Below are 22015 nucleotides of genomic sequence, written 5' to 3'. Positions count from 1 at the left end.
CACTTAAGTGCTGTCCATTTTTGCGTACACATTCAGTAAGTTGTTACTGAAAATTTTGCGTAGCAGGGCACAATGGAATGTTTCTAATTACTACTTCAATCTGTGTTTTGAGCTAGACAAAGTTTCTTGATCTAGTCTGGTACGCATATGCTCTTCAGATGTTGCCACAAAAAGAAGTCTCTACAAAGTTTGAAGACCAGGGTAGCCAAATACAGTAAGTTTACAACACCATAGAATACAATACAACACCATACAGTAAGTTTAACACTGTATGTACAGGTAAAGTGAGTTTACATGTGATACAAATCCGGAAAAGCACTAGAACAAATAAAAATACACGAAAATAAAAATAAAAACTAAACAAAGTACGCGGGAACAAGACCAAGCAGCACCCTAGATTCCCTCTGCAATCCATTCCCTAGCCAAATAGTGCAGAGATTCTGCAACCACTGACTAATCAGCCTGGTCCTTCCAGTTTTGACTGATGTCAAGCGTTGCTCCGACGGTATCCAGTCGACAAATTACTGCGGTGCACTCATACTCACATGGACGGGATCGTTCTGAACCCTACACTGCGGGCACAAACCCGAATCCACCAGGCTGAACCCAGCCAGTCTACCCCTGAAGGCCCCGTCACCGGTAAGAAACTGAGTTACGTAATTGTTAGGGAAAACCCATGAGACTACCCGCAAGCTACTAATGTCTGGGAAGAGATAGCACATACATCGCCCACCAATAGTCTCAACCCATCTAGCCTGCCATATATCATAACCGTGTTGCTTGACTTGCTTTGAATCGTTTCGAAAGTCAACTCGCCCAACTTCCTAACAACATATCGCTCCTTTCAAGATCTAGAATATCAACCGGTTTCAGTCTCGTAATCATTAAGACCGCCTCCCGTGAAATCATCCGGCAACTATCCGTTACCGTCAACAGTAATAGTCGTTGGGCACTCGGTAATATATTTCTATAACTAGGAATTTCATCCTATCCGTCCAAACTGGCGCATATAACATAAATGCTTTGCACACACCCTTGACAGCGTTGCTTAGGATCCTAAAATTGAGACCCCCGAATACGGATTAACTACGTCGTTTTCCAAAAAGGCACTACAGGCCTTTTCTGCGATGTATTGGAAGGTGCCTCTTGAATTGAAATCTCTCGTTAAGATACACCCAGAGTACTTCTAAACCTGAGTATACTTATTCTATACTCGAACTTGCCGTCATACGGCCTTTGAGGAGCATTATCGTGGCTTTCACTGGGCTGAAAGTAATTTTGTGTTGATGAGCCCATAGCTGAAGCACCCTGAATGCACGAGTGGCTCGAAAGACCTCCCTCCGCGAGGACTCTTCGACCAGCAGGAGCCTGTTGTCCGCATAGGCCACAAGACAACCGATAGACAACTTCAGCCGCAGAAGAGAGTCAAACTCCATCTCCCACAAAAGAGTATCCAACACACTGCCTTCGGAAAGACAGTGTCTTCCCTACTTTAGAGCTGCCCTTGCGGAGCGACACATCCCGATAACTGAAATAACTTTTTCACATCTGCAGTTCATTTTCCGTGCATCCTCTCCTCTGTAATTAGAAAATGGCAGAGAGCTACCACAGACTGTTAAGCGCTCCGGAAAAGTCTAGGAAGATCCCTAAAAAATATTCCGCTTCAATGGCCGATATCACACTCATCACATGAAGTATGTATCCCCGGTACCTTTTCCGGGGCGAAACCCGTATTGGTTTTCTATCAGCAAACCACGCGTGGCCAAACTTTCATTTATACTTAGATAACCTTGCTGAAACCGGTAGCAAAGTCAGGGGTCGATATAATGAACTAACAGCCGGATCTTTGTCGCTTTCCTTAAACCACAATTTTACAATTTCTTTCTTTTAGTACACTGGGAAGAACCCGCCAAACAATAATTTATTAAATACGCTTGTGATAATTCTCACGTTAACTCCAACCGAGCGAACAAGGATCTCGGCCGTCAGTCCATCAAATCCAGGCGCCTTATCTTTAACAAGACTACAAATAGCCCGGCACACCTCGGCCTCAGCAATCTTCACAGATAATGCATCTTCGCGGAACTGATGGCCTCACACTGTACACGCAAATTGTATGCGGTCTCCCCGGCTTTGCTATCACCAGGTAGAAGATCGTCGAGTAGTCTGCGTAAAATTCCGAGATATCCGAAACCATGACCTGCCGGGTTGAGAGAGCGGAGAGAAGAACATCCTTTGTACGTTTATATCCTAGAGTACACGACTCTTCAGGGATACATACTTGTTTCCCTCGTCGTTCACAAAGGAACGCCATGAGTCCCTCTTGGCCGTCCGGACTTAATGAAAATAGTTGGATCTCCGGTTCCTGTATTTGCCAATAAGAACTGCCCGCCGCTCAGGATCATCTTCACGTTCAGAGATCCTCATTAAACGACTGACAGCTTTCTTCATATTAGATAACTCCGTATTCCACCAACGAGCTAACCTCTCTCGACCAGAACTGCGGGGAATCAAGAACTCAGAGGCTTCCATAAAAGCCGCTGTTAACCTTTCCGCCAGGTGCTCTAGGTCAATTGTGTCCAGACCTTAATCTAAAACACAGTCTGGCTGACAAAACATCGACAAACTTCTTCCAATCCACATGCGTGTGGAAATGCCAACCCCGCTGAACCGGAACATCGATAACGATTACACAAGTTACCAACGATCTCATAAACAATTAACCGATTATCACTTAATCAATCGTCAACCACTCTTCAGTTACACCAACAGTGGCAGGAATATACCTATCAACGGTAACATCAATGTTCGTTCCACCAAACAACATATCCACCATCCACCCCATCCATGTTCATCCACCATATCCGCGTAGGTGGGCAACTCTCCAGGTTCATTAGAATCCTGCAGACCATGTTGGGCTATAAAGCCCTCAACCAACTCACCACTGACATCGGTGAGACCACTATGCCACAAATGTGACATAGCGTTGACGTCCACACCAATGAGGATTGGACTCTCGCCAGAGAATCTGAGGATCCTATCCCAGACCACGAGATGACGATCAGCAAAGTCACGGTACTGAAAATATGAACTTGCATCATAAAGATGCATTAGAGAACTGTCAAAGAAAAACACAATCTAACTCTCTTCTGCGTAGAACAGCGGATATACTATTAGAACTATGATAAAACTTTTTTCAACGAGAGAAACCTGACAGATTACCAAAAAAATGTAGGGATTTTGAAATAAACAACATCCAAATTCCCACGAAGAGCAACATTACCGAGCTCTACCTGAACAATGTATGCACCCTGTGCGTTCAAATGACCGAAACTAACTATTAAACCTATCGGATTACAGTACATGTCTATGCTCACGCTGATTGCCTTCATCACCACAATATGCACAGACCACTGCCAATTATTTACAATTCTTGGCCATATGACTATATTAGCAGCACTTGTAGTGGCGCCATCTAACAACTAACTGACTAACTAGAGATCGGCTGCGGATATCTTCTTGATATCGATAAAAGTAACGCATAATTGGTACGGTTACATAATCAGAAGGATTTCCCACCTATTATATTTTACAATCGACGGCCGTAAAATTAAAAAAATATATATAATTTTTTTTTAAATGTGAAGTTACCATCTTCTATCCGTGGTGAGTAATTTGTACTTTTGACCTATAATTCTGATATATATTTTTGTCCTAATTATTATCAATTTTTGTGCTTATGTCCCCTACCCGGTTGGGTTGACGCACGGTGTTGATCAGAATAACAATCATTCTGACTGGTTTTCGTAGCTAGATTAATGAACACCGGTTGTCAAAATAATGGGTCCACCAACCGGATTATTTGAAACATACTGATATTAAACTATTTGTTATTAAAAAATGTGTAATTATAATACTTTATTGTATGTCGGTACATAATACGTTAATAGCAGCAAACATATACCCATGTTTGTTCATGTTGACGATTGCGATTACTGTTGTGTTGCAATTTGTTTGGAGTAAATTTGAATAACATGATAGTGTACAGTTAAAAAGTATAACTGAGTGAACCATAATTTTCAATTTAATAGAAATTTTAAATTACCAGATTTTACTGTATCAGAAAGAAACGAAAAATTCTTTAATGAGTCACTATTCTATATGTTTACAGATTGCAGCAGAACTTCTTGAAGAGGATGAAGAAGGTTCATTATTAATAATCGAAACAAATAAGTTACAAAAACAATGGCAAATTATAGTACAGTTGGTTAATTATTCAATTTTTATTCTATTAATACCAGTTTTTGTGTATTTACTTATAGAATTTGTAAAATATATTTAATGGTTATTTACTATTGATCGTAACACAGTTAGAAAGACAATGTAATGTAGTATCCTAAAATTAAAAAGAAGAAAATAAATTTTATCGTTGCATTTCGCTTTATTTTTATGTGTATTCACCTATTTACTGAAAATAGATGTAGCTAAAGTATGGGTACAAAGAAAGATATCAATTCGCGAATTTTAGTTGGTTAGTGAAAAAATATTCTGAGGTTAACAGGACGGATATACAACACATATTTGTTGCCACGGAATTTTATCAGAAATAAATATTAATATTACGATTTAACACATGTGACTCCCTTCGGAAAGGGGAGCGCATTGCATCTTCCAATCACTAGGGGCACGAATCTGCTACGCCGGAAGGATCTAATACCGAAAGGACTTCAGGGGACGGACTGAAGAGGAATCACTCCGAGAGAACGAAACTTATGCGAGGCTCGTCTCTCAAGGTCAGCCAGCCCCGGTCAAATAGATCGGAACGCAGCAAATAATTCCGTCCATAAATAAAACAAAATAAATATAACAGCCACTAAATAAAAGAAAGATCACCGTTCCATATTTCGATGTACATCAACCATTGTAACAACTTCCCGTCCTACAATTTTCACAAAACTGAATTCACTTTACTTTTTACAGTTCACAGAGATTGTTACTGCGAATAGGTGTTAAGTGTAATGTTATTTAGAATACTACTAGTATTATTACCATTACAATTGTAATAAACTATTGCTCATATATCAGTAATTTTAATTTCTTGGAAAACATTGCATTAGCAGAATTAATTGTTGTTATTATGAAAATGTATTACCCAGTAGAAACTTGAACTTTGCTGGCAGAAACACATTGGGAAAGTAATAACAAATTAGATTTGATGAAAAAGTTAATAATCTTGTTGGAGTTTCTGAGTGATTTCTTGTTAGTTTGTCCGTAAGTAAAAAAAATAATCAATAAAAATATTAAAAAAAAAAAAAGAAATGAATGTATTACTAAGTAAATTGTAAACTCTAGAGGTCTACGCTAATAAATTTAAGACTGAAATAAGTCTAAATAAGTAATAAATAAGACTGAAATGTCTAAATACTATTTTTTCCGATAACTTCCAGAATTATTTGAAAAATTACAAACCAATTTATGCTAAAGTTGTTCGTATCGCTAAACGATTATATTTATTATGACAATTTAATATTTAATTAAAAAAATAAATCTAATATTAGATGGTAATATTTGTAGATAGTTATCAAAAGTGAAAGCGGATTTGAAAATAAAGCAGGTCAGATAACCTCACCAAAAATACGAAAGGACTCGGACTTAACGTTTTTATCTAATATTCTATTCAGATAGTAGAGGAATTTAATAACTGCTTATCCAGTTGTTCAAGCAATTATAATATTATGGATACATTTAAAAAAAAACCTTGAATAGTTTTCTTGATGAATCAGGACTTTAATACCCTGTTAAATTCCAAAGTTAAAACCTGTATTTTAAGTATAAAGAATAAATATTCGGAGAATGACGATGATATTCCTGCTTGTATTTTAAAAGAAGTCCACAATTTAATTAATTAATCATACAGCAACGGAGTTTTCCCTAATTGCCTTAATACTTCTATTGATATTCCTCTCATCAAGAAACGATCGGCACTTAATTTACAAAATTATAGGCTAATTTCGTTTTTGTCGGTATTATCTAGTGTTTTAAAAATTATGAAAAATCGACTTTCAACCATTCTTGAAAGGCATACCGTATTAACAAACTATCAGCATGGTTTTAAGAAAAAACTGTGAACTGACATAGCCATTTCAAAGTTTTCGGAAAATACTGTAGGTAAAAAGATTTCTTTTTCAATTTTTTTGTTACTTCAGTAAAGCATTCGATTTAATTCGATACTTTTATATCGAATTAAATTTTTATAATTTGATTTTTCACCTAAAAATCAAATTATTTAGATCTGTCAGAAACTATTCGTTGTTGATCTAGAAAGTACTCTCTTTCGGTCAGAAAGTTTACAGCGTATTTTGAAAAAAAAAATTGTACCAAAACGTTTCCTAAATTTGTATTTCTTTTTGTTTATTTAAATTGTACAAATGTGTTAGTGAATCAGATGATGTGGTAGTAACTGCTCTAGCAGGTTCAACTTAAAGGGTACGGCATAGTTATTACTTACCTTGAAACTCAATGAAGAAACCATAAAGATAGTTTGTGACTGCTATGTATGAATTTAGAAGACAGTTCATATTCATTGCAATTGCCCTGTTTGGTCATTTATTACTTGATAGTAATAAATGACAGTTGATTTGTTTTCAAATTTTGAAGTTATTCTAAAAGAGTAGGATGCTATTGAGGAAACTGAAAAATAATTTACGTATCAAATTTGTTCATATCTTCAAGAAATTAAATACAAAAAATACTTAATCATTCATTATGTTTATAAAATTACCTGATTCCCTATCCCACCTACATTTTGTAACTTCAGTAATTAGTTTTAATAATGTGCGAAATATGCTAAGTTTAAATGAGGTTAGGTAATTTTGTCTTTTATTAAATTCACTACCTTGATACTGCATACAAGCACTTCATGTGATATATATGTACTTGTTTAAAACAACAGACTATGTCATTATTGTTCAGATATGCATATGGGATTCGCTATAACTGTGAAATGTTAAATTGCTAAATAAGTAAGTATCATATATTCTAAATGTTTTAAAAAAAAAAAATAGCGTATTAAATCAACATTTACAATGTATAAAAAATAAGAAGAAATATGGATTAATTTGTTCAAATAAAATCTGAAGATTAACATATCTAATTATTCAAAAAAGAGACATATTAATGCAAATTTATTATTCTACAGATGTGGCAGAATAATTAACAGCAGGTGTGTTGCTCATTATTAACAAACCGTGTATTAGTAACTTAGTTATCGTACTGTCATCAATTCATATATTAAGAGCAACAAAGCCAGTACAATTGTTATGTCTAAATGACTGATTTTGTTTGTATAAAACAATCTGCTGTCATGACTGCTCAAATTCAGCCTCCTTTTACATCATCGAAAGATAATACAAGCACAGCAGTTTTTTTGGTAAGCATTATTAATCGGCTTTTATTGTTGTATAATTATTCTTTACTTTTAGTTTGCTGTTAATTTGAAGGCATAATCATATGTTATTATTAATATAATTAAATATGTTCAGGAATAGATTCAATCCTGAAATTTCTTGTAATATTAGTTTAAGATGTCAGCTGCACATAACTGAATAGTCTGTGTTAGATCATTTGTTGAAATGTAATTTGGTTTAATATCTATGTTTGGTTGTATATTCACAATAAATAAATAAAATACAATAACAGATAGAAAAATATCAGAGAAAATAACATTATATTATCACTGAAAAACATTTTTTAATAAAAGGATAAATATGAACATTTGATAAGCATATTTGACATCCAAGAAGAATGATGCAATATTATGAAACTGTATTTGAAAATTTTTGAAATAAAAAAATACATTTAAAAATAACAAATTATTAATTAAAGCTGAAAATAAAAATTGCGATGTTAATTAATTAATATTATGCTAACCATACATTGCTATTTAAAACACTTTACTCACTATTTATTAACCCTACATATATTTATGTAAAAATAGTAATAATTATAATATGATGTGTAAATAAATCTTCCTCTTGACATAAAGTTATTATCACTGTTTTGAAAGAGGTTACAGAATCTGAGAATTATTTACTGATAAAATGGGAGTGGTGAACCACATTATGAAGTTAGTGATGATGTGTTATTTTCTCTGTTAAATGCTTTTATAAAGCATTGTAGGAATTTCATATATTTAACATTCACAACAAAAAATTAGATATGTAACAGGAAAACAATTGTTAAATATTTAAAAACAAATTCTGTAAATTTCTATCGTTGATTGTTTATGTATTAAAAATGTATCCTATTAAATAAGTGGTTATTTGTTTATCTGGGATATTATCAAGAACTAGCACATTAAATTGTTAATATATATATACATTATATTATATATATATATATATATATGTATGTATAGATATTATATATCACAAATACTCTTAAATTTCACTACCCTTTTTTATCTGAACTAGCACATTAAATTGTTAATATATATACATTATATAATATATATATGTATAGATATTATATATCACAAATACTCTTAAATTTCACTACCTTTTTTTATCTGTTTATGATAATCAGATATAGTTAAAAACTTAACCTTGGTTATGAGAAAATTGTTTATCAGACAAACTCTAAACTGATTCCACAGGATTAGAAGGGTATCATCATTAGGATAGAAAGATTATTGTAACTCTACAGATACATTTATTACTTACTAATTAGAAAATTACTTATATTATTACAAAGAGATTATTGATTTTTTAAATGTGCTACCTTTAAAAATGCAATAGAAGAAGAAGAGTTACTCCCCTGAGCTCAAGCTTCCTAGCTCTCTCAATTAGCAAACATTTTAATATTGGAACAATTCTTTTCAAAATTATTTTACCTTACAAAAAAATTAAAAAAGAAAACATTTTTTCAAATTGTCAGTCTTTTTTCCTTGCAAAAGCATCCTTAACTCCCTTTAATTTAAAACTGAAAGTATTGAGTTTAACTCGTCATGATACTTCGGCTTATATGAGAAATGGCCTTATATCTTTATTCCTATTTTTTTTAAATTGTCAAACATTGAAAACATCTTCACACCAATTTATTAAAAACACAATTAAAAGAATGATGTCTTTTAAACAAACAATATTACTCTGTTGATGAATTTTTAAATAATATTAATAAAAAAATTGTTTAAAAACTCTGAATTTTCTATATCCATGTTCAATGTTTACATATATGCTCAAACAATTTTCATTATGCCTTTAGAAATATGATTTATTTTTTTATTTAGTATTTTTATGTATGAGTATTTACCATATTATTTGATATGTTTGTTTATATTTTAGATAATTGAAATGAACTTTAGTCACATCTTTTTTTTTATTTTATAATTAATGTGTATTTTATTTGTGATGCTGATCTGATGAAGATTTTGCCATAATTTCCCTTGATCCATCCAAGCAAATGTTTTTTTTTCTACCAATGGAGTAACATAATCTATTCATTACTGACTGACATTATGTATTGATCACAACAAAAAATAAAAATCTATTTATTTATTTATACTGAGTACCTTTTTTTTAGTGTCATGTTTTTTGATGGGGGAGGAGTCAGGCTAGTAAAAGTTTTACGATATTGAAACACCATGGTTCTTAAGTGCATTAAAAAACGCTTTGGTATATTCAAGGATTATTTTTCAGTCTCTTTGTCATTTTGTAAGGAGATAAAAATTTCAATGATTTCAAACCAACTGGGAACTACTTGCCAACCCAAACCTTTCTTTAATTAAAATAAAAACTATTTCCCACCTTCAAATTTTGAAAATAATGAACATTTTCTGTTGTTTTAAACATTACTTTTCAAAACTTTTTTTTTTAAAGCAAGAAAAAAAAATAAATTGGGTTGATCATGTCTAAACTCTTTTTGGCCCACTCCTCTCAACTGTAAAAATTTGGTGGCCTCACAATCAGCATAGAATCAAACCTTTATGCACGCACTATTTCCCATCAATATGGTTTTTCATATCTTATTGTAATAAAAATTCATCTGCTACTATTTGGTCTTTTAAATTTTATTCTCAGAACAATATTTACTACATGTATGAGCGAATGTGTAATATATGACTACCACAAGGTGAAACCGGCAACTAATGACAATTTAAATACAAAAATTTTGTTTATAATAATAAAACAATATTTTATGTATAAAAATATATCATTTACTCATCATATCTAAAGCAGCAACTAATTACTTTAATTAAAATCTGCAATCTATCTTTAATTCAAAAAATCATTTTGAATAATCATCATGTTTCTTTATAAGTGTATACATTTAATAAATTTTAAATAGTATATTATTAATAAATGTAGATCATCAAATGCAGATGCATAAACGATTAGTTTCTGTAACCTATAAAACTGGTTTATTAAATGCAACTGATTTTACCCATTGGAATTGTATTTTACTTTCCATTTTATAATTTCCAGAATTAATTTCTAGGGGTGTTCCAGAACTGGTGAAGACATCAAATTGTAGGGATGTGTTTAACCAGTTTACTCAGAACCAGTAGTATATATTATTGTAATATCATGTTTCAATGTTTCTACAATGTTGATGTTTTTATAGACAAATTATATATCTATTTCCTACATTTATTTCTAACAATAAATTTGGTATATCTGGTTAATATAAAAGTACACTAACTGGAGAATATATTCAAATAACTAATAAAATTATATAAGTTTATATTTAATTAATAACTGATCTTCAAAATATTGAATTCAAGTATAATTTATAATATTGTTCATTATTCATTATCTAAAAATGTAAGCTGAATTACAACTGACCAGAAATATAATCAAACATATTTTCACAGATGAATAAGGGATAAGTGAGGGCAATATACTCAGATAAAGTCATAATAGCAGATAATGACTAAAATAATAATAGCCGTTATAAATAAATGTGGTGGAAGAGGCTTGCATTTTTTTTTATTCTTAATTTTACTCATTTATGAATTCAGTTACCGCATTGGAAATACCAGTCACTTTCAATAGCTGTAGACTAGAGTCTAATGATTGTGCGTTTTCAATACATACTATCCTGAGTTTAACTAAGACCTCTCAGATTTTAACTTAAAAATTTATTGAATATTTTTTTATAAATGGTGTACTTATGAGTTTGGTATTTCAAGTCTTTTCAATGTTCTTAGAAACGTTTTTTAGATTGTGCACAATTTGAATGAATCATTCTGGAGATAGATATGTAAACAGACAAAACTACTACTTTGTTAGTTTATAACAATAAATAGAAAAAAAAACTTAGTTAACAGAAAAATAACAAAACAATAAAAAAATTCTAATGAACATTCATGGTGAAACACTAGTGAGTTGAGTAATCAGCTGATTGCTTCAGTTTTGTATGATAAGTTAGTCAGACAGCATGGGTGGTTGATGGTAATTTAAGATTCCACTTAACCAATTATAATATAAAACTAAAAGTTTTGTGATGTTGTTGGGTTCTCATTAATAACATATTATCAACTGGATGATCAATAGATGTAACAAACATAGATATACTTATTACAAGTACAAGGGACGGGATGCTTAAGAGTTTCAAATCAAGAAGACCGCACTAAATGTCATCTAGAACATCATCTTAATCAGTCACTTTTGTATAAAATATTTAACATTGCTAGTAATATAAAAATATTACTAGCAATGTAGGTTGCATAAACCCCTAATTAAATTAATCCATACATCTTACATGAATAATTGATGCAATATCTAATTTAATAATAATACAAGGGTGGGTGAAATATAGTATATAGTGGTTCATAACTTGCAAATGAAAAAAAGAATCAAATAAAAACAATTTGACATAAAAGTACATTTTATTTGCTACAAAAATTTAATTTATTTTTCCACATAGTCATCATTTAAAGCTACAAACTTCTTCCAACCATGAACCAGTTTTCTCATTTTCAACGAAGAATGCTAATGGTTTTTCCTTGATCCACAACCTTACTGTATTCTTCAGATACACCCATGGTGAAATGAATTCTCTTAATATCCTGTAATTGTTTAAAGAAGGGAAAATTACAGGACTCCAAATCTGGTGATTACAGATGGAGGGTGTGAAATAGATTCAAATTTAAACTACGCAAGAGTCCTGGCGGTTGCACATGATGTGTGTAACCAAGCATTATTGAGCTGCACAATCATCCATGGAGAACACTTCATGGATTGTTGGTTGAAAGCGACACACACATCTCGTAAGGTGTTTCAATATTTCTATTTATCGTACAAACTCTATAGTTGACCAGTCTCTTCCAGATAGACAATCATGTACATGTTTGGAGTCCCAGAACACTGTCAAGAGAATTTTTTTGATTGTGGCAAACCATGGTGTCTGTATTTCATGCTTTTCTGTTTTTCTTATGGATCATAATGAAGCATCTGACTTTTTTCATTCGACAATGAAAAGAAATTATTCTCCCTTTTTATGATAACACTTCAGAACTGTTCACAACATTCCTTTCGTTGTTTATTTTTTCTGTGAAATTGTGTGACACCTACCAAGAACAGATTTTGACTACAGTCTGAAATACAGAATGAAATTGAATTCAGGTGGGTTGTATGTCACATTACAAATGGAAGATATCGAACCAAAGTGAATGTTGGGTAACAAACTTGATGTGTTTATCTATGAAATGAAACCTCATCTAAATTTATAAGTTATCTCAATAAATTTTTATATGCTCTAAAATTGTATGACTCTGTACATATATATATTTTTTTTGTATTCAGTCATTTGACTGGTTTGATACAACTCTCCAAGATTCCCTATTCAGTACTAGTTGTTTCATTTCAGTATACCCCCTACATCCTATATCCCTAACAATTTGTTTTACATACTCCAAACATTGCCTGCCTGCACAATTTTTTTCTTCTACTGTCCAAAAAAACATTAAAGCAACTATTCCAGGATGCCTTAATATGTGGCTTATAAGTCTGTAACTTTTTTAACTATATTTTTCCAAATCCTTCTTTCTTCATCAATTTGCCATAACACCTCTTCATTTGTCACTTTATCTACTCATCTGACTTTTAACATTCTCCTGCAGCACCACATTTCAAAAGCTTCTAATCTTTTCTTCTCAGGTACTTTGATCGTCCAAGTTTCACTTCCAAATAAAGCTATGCTCCAAACATATACTTTCAAAAATCTTTTCCTGATGTTTAAATTAATTTTTGATGTAAACAAATCGTATTTCTGACAGAACACTCGTTTCGCCTGTGCTATTCGGCATTTTATATCACTCCTGCTTCATCCATCTTAGTAATTCTACTTCCCAAATAATAAAATTCTTCTACCTCCATAAACTTTTCTCCTCCTATTTTTACATTCAGAGGTCAAGCTTTGTTATTTCTACTAAGTTTCATTACTTTCATTTTGTTCTTTTTATTTTCATCCGGCAATTCTTGCGTAGAACTTCATCCGTGTCATTCAGTGTTTCTCCTAAATCTTTTTTACTCTCAGCTAGAATTACTATATCATCAACAAATCATAGCATCTTTATCTTTTTACCTTGTACTGTTACTCTGGATCTAAATTGTTCTTAACATCATTAACTGCTACTTCTATGTAAAGATTAAAAGGTAATGGGGATAGAGAACATCCTTGAAGGACTCCCTTTCTTATTATGGCTTCTTTCTTATTGTTTTTTCAATTATTACTGTTGCTGTTTGGTGCCTGTAAATGTTAGTAATTGTTCTATCTCTGTATTTGAACCCTAATTTTTTTAAAATGCTGAACATTTTATTTCAGTCTACGTTATTGAATGTCTTTTCTAGGACTATAAATGCCAAGTATGTTGGTGTGTTTTTCTTTAATCTTCCTTCTACTATTAATCTGAGTGCTAAAATTGCTTCCCTTGTCCCTCTACTTTTCCTGAAACCAAATTGGTCTTCTAACACTTCTTCTATTCCCTCTCAATTCTTCTGTACAGAATTCTAGTTAAGATTTTTCATGCATGACTAGTTATGCTGATTGTTCTGTATCCTTCACATTTATCTGCTCTTTCTTTCTCTGGTATCATGACTGTAACACTCTTCTTGAAATCTGACAGAACTTCCCCTTTTTCATAAATATTACACACCAGTTTGTATAATCTATCAATTGCTTCCTCACGTGCACTGCGCAGTAATTCTGCAGGTATTCCGTCTATTCCAGGAGCCATTCTGCCATTCAAATCTTTTAACGCTCTTTTAAATTCAGATCTCAGTATTGTTTCTCCCCTTTCATCCTCTTTGACCTTGTCTTCTTCCTCTATAACACCATTTTCTTATTCACTTCCTCAATATAACTCTTCAATATATTCCACCCACCTATTGACTTTTCCTTTTGTACTATAAATCGGTGTACCATCTTTGTTTAACACATTATTAGATTTTAATTTATGTACCCCAAAATTTTCCTTAACTTTTCTCTATGCTCCGTCTATTTTACCAATGTTCATTTCTATTTCCACTTCTGAACACTTTTCTTTAATCCATTCTTCTTTCGCTAGTTTACACGTCCTGTTTATAGTATTTCTTAATTGTAGATAGTTCCTTCTACTTTCTTCATTGCCAGCATTATTATATTTTCTACATTCATTTATCAGCTGCAATATAAAATCTGAAATCCAAGGTTTTCTACCGGTTCTCTTTGTTTCGCCTAAGTTTGCTTCTGCTAACTTAAGAATTTCCTCCCATTCTTCTACTACATTTTCTACCTTATCTTTTTTTACTCAGACCTCTTGTAATGTCCTCCTCAAAAATCTTCTTTATCTCCTCTTCTTCAAGCTTCTCTGAAGAAGAGCACCACCGATTCATCTGACACCTTTTATTCAGCATTTGAAACCCCAATCTACAGTTCATTATCACTAAATTATGGTCGCTATCAATGTCTGCTCCAGGGTAAGGTTTGCAGTCAATGAGATGATTTCTAAATCTTGCTTAACCATGATATAATTTATCTTATACCTTTCAGTATCACCTGGCTTTTTCTTCTATTATGATTTTTAAACTGAATGCTGACAATTACTAAATTATAGTTTGAGCAAAACTCTATATGTCGGTCCCCTCTTTTATTCCTTTTGCATTGCCTGTATTCACCCACTATATTTCCTTCTCTGCCTTTTCCAATGCTTGCATTTCAATCTCCAACTATTATTAAATTTTCATCCCCTTTGATGTGTTTTATTGCTTCGTCAATTTCTTCATATACAAACACCTCATCATAATCATAGGCGCTTGTAGGCATATAGACATTAACAATCATTGTTGGTTTAGGTTTTGATTTTATCCTTATTACAATGAATCTATCACTATGCATTTTGAAATACTCTACTCTCTTCCATATCTTCTTCTTCATTACAAAAGCTACTACTGCCTGCCCGTTATTTGAAGCTGAGTAAATTATTCTAAAATCACCTGACCAAAGATTGTTTTCCTCTTCCCACCAAACCTCGCTAATTCCTACTACATCTACATTTATTCTATGCATTTCCCTCATTAAATTTTCTAACCTACCAACCTTTTTTAGACTTCTAACATTCCACGCTCCAACTCATAGAATGTTATTTTTTTATTTTTTTGGTGACCCCTTCCTTAGTAGTCCCCACCCAGAGATCCAAATGTGGGACTAGTTTACCTCCGGAATATTTTACCAAGGAAGGTGCCTCCATCATTGTTATGTGAAAATGCAGAGAGCTACATTTTCTTGGAAAAAGCTGCTGTAATTTTCCATTGCTTTCAGCTGCGCATCACTCAGAGGATTGAGTGTTGATATGGCCATTTAAGTTGTCCTGACCTACGACCTTAACAACTACTGAAAGAGCTGCTGCCCTCTTTCAGGAATCATTCCTTAGTCTGGCTCTCAACTGATACCTCTTTGATATGGTTGCAACTTCAGTCCAGCTATTCTGTATCACTGAGCACTCAAGCGCCCTCGCCATCGGCAAGGTCTCATGATTCATAGCGGGAGTTATTTATATATATTATATAAAATTATATCAATATCATGTCAGTAATCAAATTATATCTTTTAACCTATATATTTTATTATCAAAATCTTGCTATTTATAAATTTCTATTTTTGAAATTAAAAATATAGTATTTCTTCAGTATATCCATTTCTTTTTTAATTTTATTTATTTCTAATATTTATAAATTGATATCTCTGAGCTGACCATAATGGAGTGGTAGCACTTCTGCCTTTTATTCAGAAGATTTTGGGTATCAGGTCTATCTTGGCAATTTTTTCACCATGCTACAAAATTAATTTCTAATAAAAAAAGGTATAGTTCATAGTAATAGAGTTACAATTACCCTATACTTTTTTGAATATGTAACCAAAGTACCAACTTTTATTTAGACCTTGAATTTTACGTGTTGTATGGAAAATTTGCCTATTATAGTTAATGTTTTCTTATATTTATACTGATTCTATAAGATAATTTACAAAAAAAAAAATTTGACTCATGTGTAATGTCTGTACATATCTATTGTATATGAAGGTAAACAAGCATCCAATGTAATATTTAGTTCAGTCAGTGCAACTTAATTTTTATTCTAATTAATTGTTCTTAACTTTTATGTAGTGTATAATACAGACAATGTCTATATTAGTTGCCTGTTACCAACACTTCGAGACTCAGGATCAGGATAATAAATGTATACACACTTATTATGTGTACACAAAGTTTCTGGAGATCAACAGAATATGAGTGACAAGCTGGTTGCAGTGACCATCTGATGTCTCGATTCAAAAAAATACACTCATTTTGCAACCAATTTTGGTGGAGACCAAACATATGCACTAGTTTGAACAGTGATTTTCATAGACAAGAATGATCCAAATTAAGTTTTGATATTTTAAAATTGAATCACAGAGGGCCACCTGGGACTTTTTTCATATAGTGAGTACTCCAACTGCGAAATTAAAAAGAGATGATGAGAAGAAATAGTGAGTATACATATCAAATGAAATCGTTTTTCTTCAAGAGGTATGAAAGATCTAAAATTCATATACATGCTACTTATTGATGATCTCATATATTTAACGAGTCACCAATGACTAAATAATTTAAAAATTTTTTTAATTATCTTCATACAATTTTACTTTTATCTGTAAACATTCCTTTCTTGCCTCATTCTTCCAATAAAGGGTGCACTGAATATTTTCTCTTGTTCTGTTCTAATTTAAATAATTGTTGATCACTATGATTCATTGTTCATCCTCTATGTTCATTCTGTTGAATGGTTATGTAATAATGAGAATTTTTGAGTTCTCTGTATGATATCCTACTATGGCATCTCACTTCTTCGACTCCTGTCACCTTGGTCACCAACAATTAATTGACGATATACAAAAATCTTAAACTTAAAAAAGTACTTAAGAGCATAATAAAGATATCACTCCAGTCATCTGATGGCTTGATTCAAATGTTATTTTACAGTCTTGAGATATCTCAGTTATCTTATGGACTTACTGAGTTATGGACTTGAGAGTCCATAAGATAACATGTCTCTAATTTCTGCATGTGTAGGCTATTTCATCTTTGCAACACCAGATCAGAATATGTTGTCAAAATCAATAACAGATTGTTGTTTGTAACACACACACACACACACACACACACACACACACACACACACACACACACACACACACACATATATATATATATATATACACACACACACACACACTGCAAAATAGGATGATTGAGTAAAAAATGAAATTAAAATAAGTTCTTTCTCAGATAAAGAACATTTCTTCCTAATTTAGAATAAAAAAATTTGTAAAAAATATTGTTTATAATAAAATTTATCATAGTATAATATAATGATTAACATTATTACTGTGATAAATCATTCATATGAATGTTAAAAGATATAGTCTTAGTTGTCTGATGTACACAATAATGAAGAGGTGTTGGTTGGAATACTGAGAATGCCAGATTATTGGATGTTATGGAATTTTGAAAATAAAAATTTAATTTAAGAAAAGATGTAGATTTTTTTTTTTATTTTGAATGAAAATTTATAAAAAAAAAATCAGTTTTATAAAAGTTAAAGTTACTTTTACGCCAAGCTCTTTAATCGATTTAAGTGTAAGTATAAGGCTAGACAGTTTCATGACAATATGTAAAATATTTCTTTGATGCAGGTTCCACAATAGCATTTTCCAGAAGTAGAAGCTCGCGCTTCTATGGCACGAGTGGTAACTTTCGACCTATGATTCAGAGTTCCCAGGTTTGAATCCCAGTAAGGCATGGCATTTTCACACAGTACAAAATTGCAATTTCATCTCATCCTCTAAAGCAAATACCTAATGGTAGTCCCAGAGGCTAAACAAAAAAAAAAAAAAGAAAGAAAAAAAGAAGAAAATATAAGTAACATCTTCTGTAATGAATAAATGTTACATTTAGTTTGAAAGTCTTAATAAAATGCTAAACTTATCATTATTAAATATCTATTATGCTTATGTATATTACCATCTGAAGGATACAGTGTCTTGGGGACTTCTTCAAAATGTTAGAGAGTCTTACGGTATAAAAACGGGCTGTCAAATGATGGTTTGGAATCCATAAGTATGAATCATGTAGATCGATATTTAGATAATTACAAATATTAACTTTCCCAATATTTTGGCTTGCGAGAATGGGGCTTAATTTGCTTCTGTTTTTTATTACTGAATCACTTAAAAGAATCTTCTCACAAATTTATTTAAAATAATACAGTAAAATTAAAGTTTTTCTTTTAGAGAAACAATATCTCTAACTGAATTAAAAATCTGATGTGGACACCACATGACTTCCTTGTACGCCTATTAAATTACATTAGACATTTTTTCAAAATGAAAAGTACATAAAATTTTATTTTGTTTATAACTTCTGATAATTTTTCATACTTTTTTTATTGTTATTATTTATTATTTATTGTAAAGATGTTTTTACAGTCAGAGGTTAATTATTAATAAATCAATATATTTAAATTTAAAAAAAAAGGATATGAAGTTGGATTTGAAATGATTCTGCAATTTCCCTTATTAGATCCAAATACTTCATTAATTAACATTTTATTTGTCTATAACTCTGGAACCAATTAAAATAAGTACCACTTATGATATATCATTGAAAAGCTCTCAATGAGGGCTTATTACAACAGTTAAGAAAAAGTCCAAAATTCAAATTTTTGGGGTTTGGGCTTTTTGGGGGTCCAGTTGATTGCAATAAAAAGAGGAGGTGCACAACTAGATGTTACAACAGTCCTAAATCCAAATTTTCAACATCTACAGTTAATAATTTTTGAGTTATGCGTACAGACATCATGCCAAAACTAGTGAAAGTGGATTCAGGGATGGTCAAAATGGATATTTCCATTGAAATCTGAAAACAGAAAATTTTCGTTATCACAATACTTCCTTTATTTCGTACAAGGAAGTAAAAATTAAAAAAAAAAAATGAAAGTTCTACATTTTATTCAATGAATGTATGCATAATTTGTCCCACTTAATTTTTATTAATGACTTCTGAATTATATATTACTTTTTACATTTATATTTCAAGTATTTACATTAATATTATTTCACATGTCTCTATTTTAAATAATTAATATAGACTTTAGTCAAAACTATTTTTTATTTTATAATTAAATCCTAAATTTTGTGATGCTACATTGAACAAGATTATACCCTTGAGTTTCCCTTGATTTATCCAGACAGATGCTGGAGGCATTCCTTTTTTTTATTTGTGAAGTAGCATATTTAACCATTCCTTACATGATCTGTACAGTATATTAATATCCCCGATCAAAATAAAAGATTTATTTATTAATTTTATTATGTATTTTTTATCTTATCTTGTGAGTCAGGATCATATTTCTTCTTTACTAAATACCATTGTAGCAGAACCTTGTTAACTTTATAAAATTTCAGAAATGGCTATTAAAGGTAATCAGTGGTCTGCTTCTTAGTTTTTATCACCTCAGTTAAATTCATGATTATAATAACCATCAATTTGTTTTTTATGAGCAGTGGTTTCCATGATTTAATGATAGATCTTGGTTATCTGGTATAAAGAAATAAATATGAAGATAAGCAAGATCATTAATCATGTTCCAATACGGTAGGGATGATATTTACTGTGTAGCTGGAACCAGATATGGTAGACTGGCTAGATAAATAATGAATGGCTAGATAAATAATGAATGGCTAGATAAAATAGATTGTACTGTAATTACTGAAAGTTTAATAAATTAATAATCTGCTTAATCAATCTGAAAATTTATATGTATAATATCAATAAAATATGCAAAATTTATGTTTATACTAAATGTTAATAAACACAGTAATGTTTAATTAAACAAATACAATTCAGATAACTTAATTTTTAAAATAACAGTTTTTTGTATGATCTTAGTCTTTATACACGAGATAGCTGTAAGGTAAAAAATATTTATCAACACTTGTGTAATCTTAATAAATATGATTCAAACAAATTCAATTAAAAAACTGACAACAGCAGTATGTTGTAATGTTAAATAAAGAAAAATAAACAATAGGTCTTCTTAAATGTGATGTGACATACCTCACAGTCATTATTCAGTACCATGTACATTGCTATGATAGCATCAACCTAATAAAAATAAATATTACGTCGTTAAAGAATTTGTAGGTGGTTTTATACTATATCATTTTTATTATTTTTATACATTGAAAATTACTAAAATTCATCTTTTTTAAAAAATAAATTAATTTTTTTACAATTTTAGTAAATTTTTTTATTAATATCTGAATAAAAGAATCAAGATTATTCTAGATAGAGTTGCACAACTTCTTTTTTACATTTGTATAAACAATAACACTCTTAATCATACAATGTGTTCTGTAGCAAATTTTATTACTAACATTAAACAATGATTAATCATTTACAATAAGTACCTACCTATGATCACTAATAATACCATAAAAAATTACATTATTCTAATATTATTAAAGAATTTTTTTAAAAATTAAGTGGTATTATAAGTTCTTGTGACATGTTATTAAAACACTTAGAATGTTTATATGTTTGAAAAAATATTTCATGTTGCATTATTTCTTTAAATACTACTTTGTTTTGATAAGTAATAATATTTTTACTTCCTTGTACGAAGTAAATGAAGTATTGTGATAGCGAATAATTTCAGTTTTCAGATTTCAACGGAAATATGCTTTTTGACCATCCCTGAATCCATTTTCACTAATTTTGGTATGATTTCTGTATGGATAACTAAAAAATTATTAGCTGTAGGATGTTGAAATTTTGAATTAAGTACTGTTGTAACATCTAGTTGTGCACCTCCTCTTTTGATTGCAATCAACTGGACCCCAAAAAACCCCCAAAATTCAAAAATTTGAACTTTGGAATTAAACTGCAGTATTAAGCTCTCATTGAGAGCTTTTCAACGATATATCATAAGTGGTACTTATTTCATTGGTTCCAGAGTTTTTCTGTTCAGCCTCCAGGAATCACTTTCAGGTATTAACTTAGATCAATAAAATATGCAATGTTTTATTATGAATAAATATTTTATTATCATTTATTATATTTTAGAGGATAAATGAGTGTAAGTGAAGTATAGTCTTGTACAGTCTCAGGTCGACCATTTCTGAAATGCGTGGTTAATTGAAACCCAACCACCAAAGAACACCATTATCCACAATCTAGTGTTCAAATCTGTATAAAAGTAACTCTTTACTAGGATTTGAACTTGGAAATTTCAACTTCAAAATCAGCTGATTTGCAAAGATGCGTTCACCACTAGACCAACCCGGTGGGTTAGTTCCAGTGTTATAACCAAATAAGATTTTAATTATTGTAATACTTGGATCTTACAAGGGGAAGGCACATCATTGCATCAGTATCAATTAATTCAAAAAATGCTAAAATAACATTTTAGTACACACACACACACGCACGCATGCA

The 22015-nt window shown here is 31.2% G+C and overlaps 2 protein-coding genes across 3 annotated transcripts in view; both read left to right on the top strand.

Moving 5' to 3' along the window:
• The window catches only part of LOC142321547 (acetylcholine receptor subunit beta-type unc-29-like), a 65872-nt gene extending 61465 nt beyond the window's left edge, over nt 1-4407 (top strand). Inside the window, exon 9 of the mRNA XM_075359716.1 lies at nt 4172-4407. Coding sequence (XP_075215831.1) covers nt 4172-4342 — 171 coding nt within the window. The 3' untranslated portion in view covers nt 4343-4407. The remainder of the gene's footprint in view (nt 1-4171) is intronic.
• A 2492-nt stretch (nt 4408-6899) lies between these two features.
• Nucleotides 6900-22015, top strand: part of LOC142321544 (uncharacterized) — a 39973-nt gene continuing 24857 nt past the window's right edge. The window contains exons 1-2 of one of the 2 annotated variants that reach the window (XM_075359708.1): nt 6900-7022; nt 7199-7429. In XM_075359708.1, coding sequence (XP_075215823.1) covers nt 7328-7429 — 102 coding nt within the window. In that variant the 5' untranslated portion in view covers nt 6900-7022; nt 7199-7327. The remainder of the gene's footprint in view (nt 7023-7198; nt 7430-22015) is intronic. The other variant, XM_075359709.1, reaches the window with a different exon arrangement.

This window comes from Lycorma delicatula, chromosome 3 (genome assembly GCF_047948215.1).
Source record: "Lycorma delicatula isolate Av1 chromosome 3, ASM4794821v1, whole genome shotgun sequence".
Lineage (NCBI taxonomy): Eukaryota > Metazoa > Arthropoda > Insecta > Hemiptera > Fulgoridae > Lycorma > Lycorma delicatula.
This window is presented reverse-complemented; position numbering and strand designations above follow the sequence as displayed.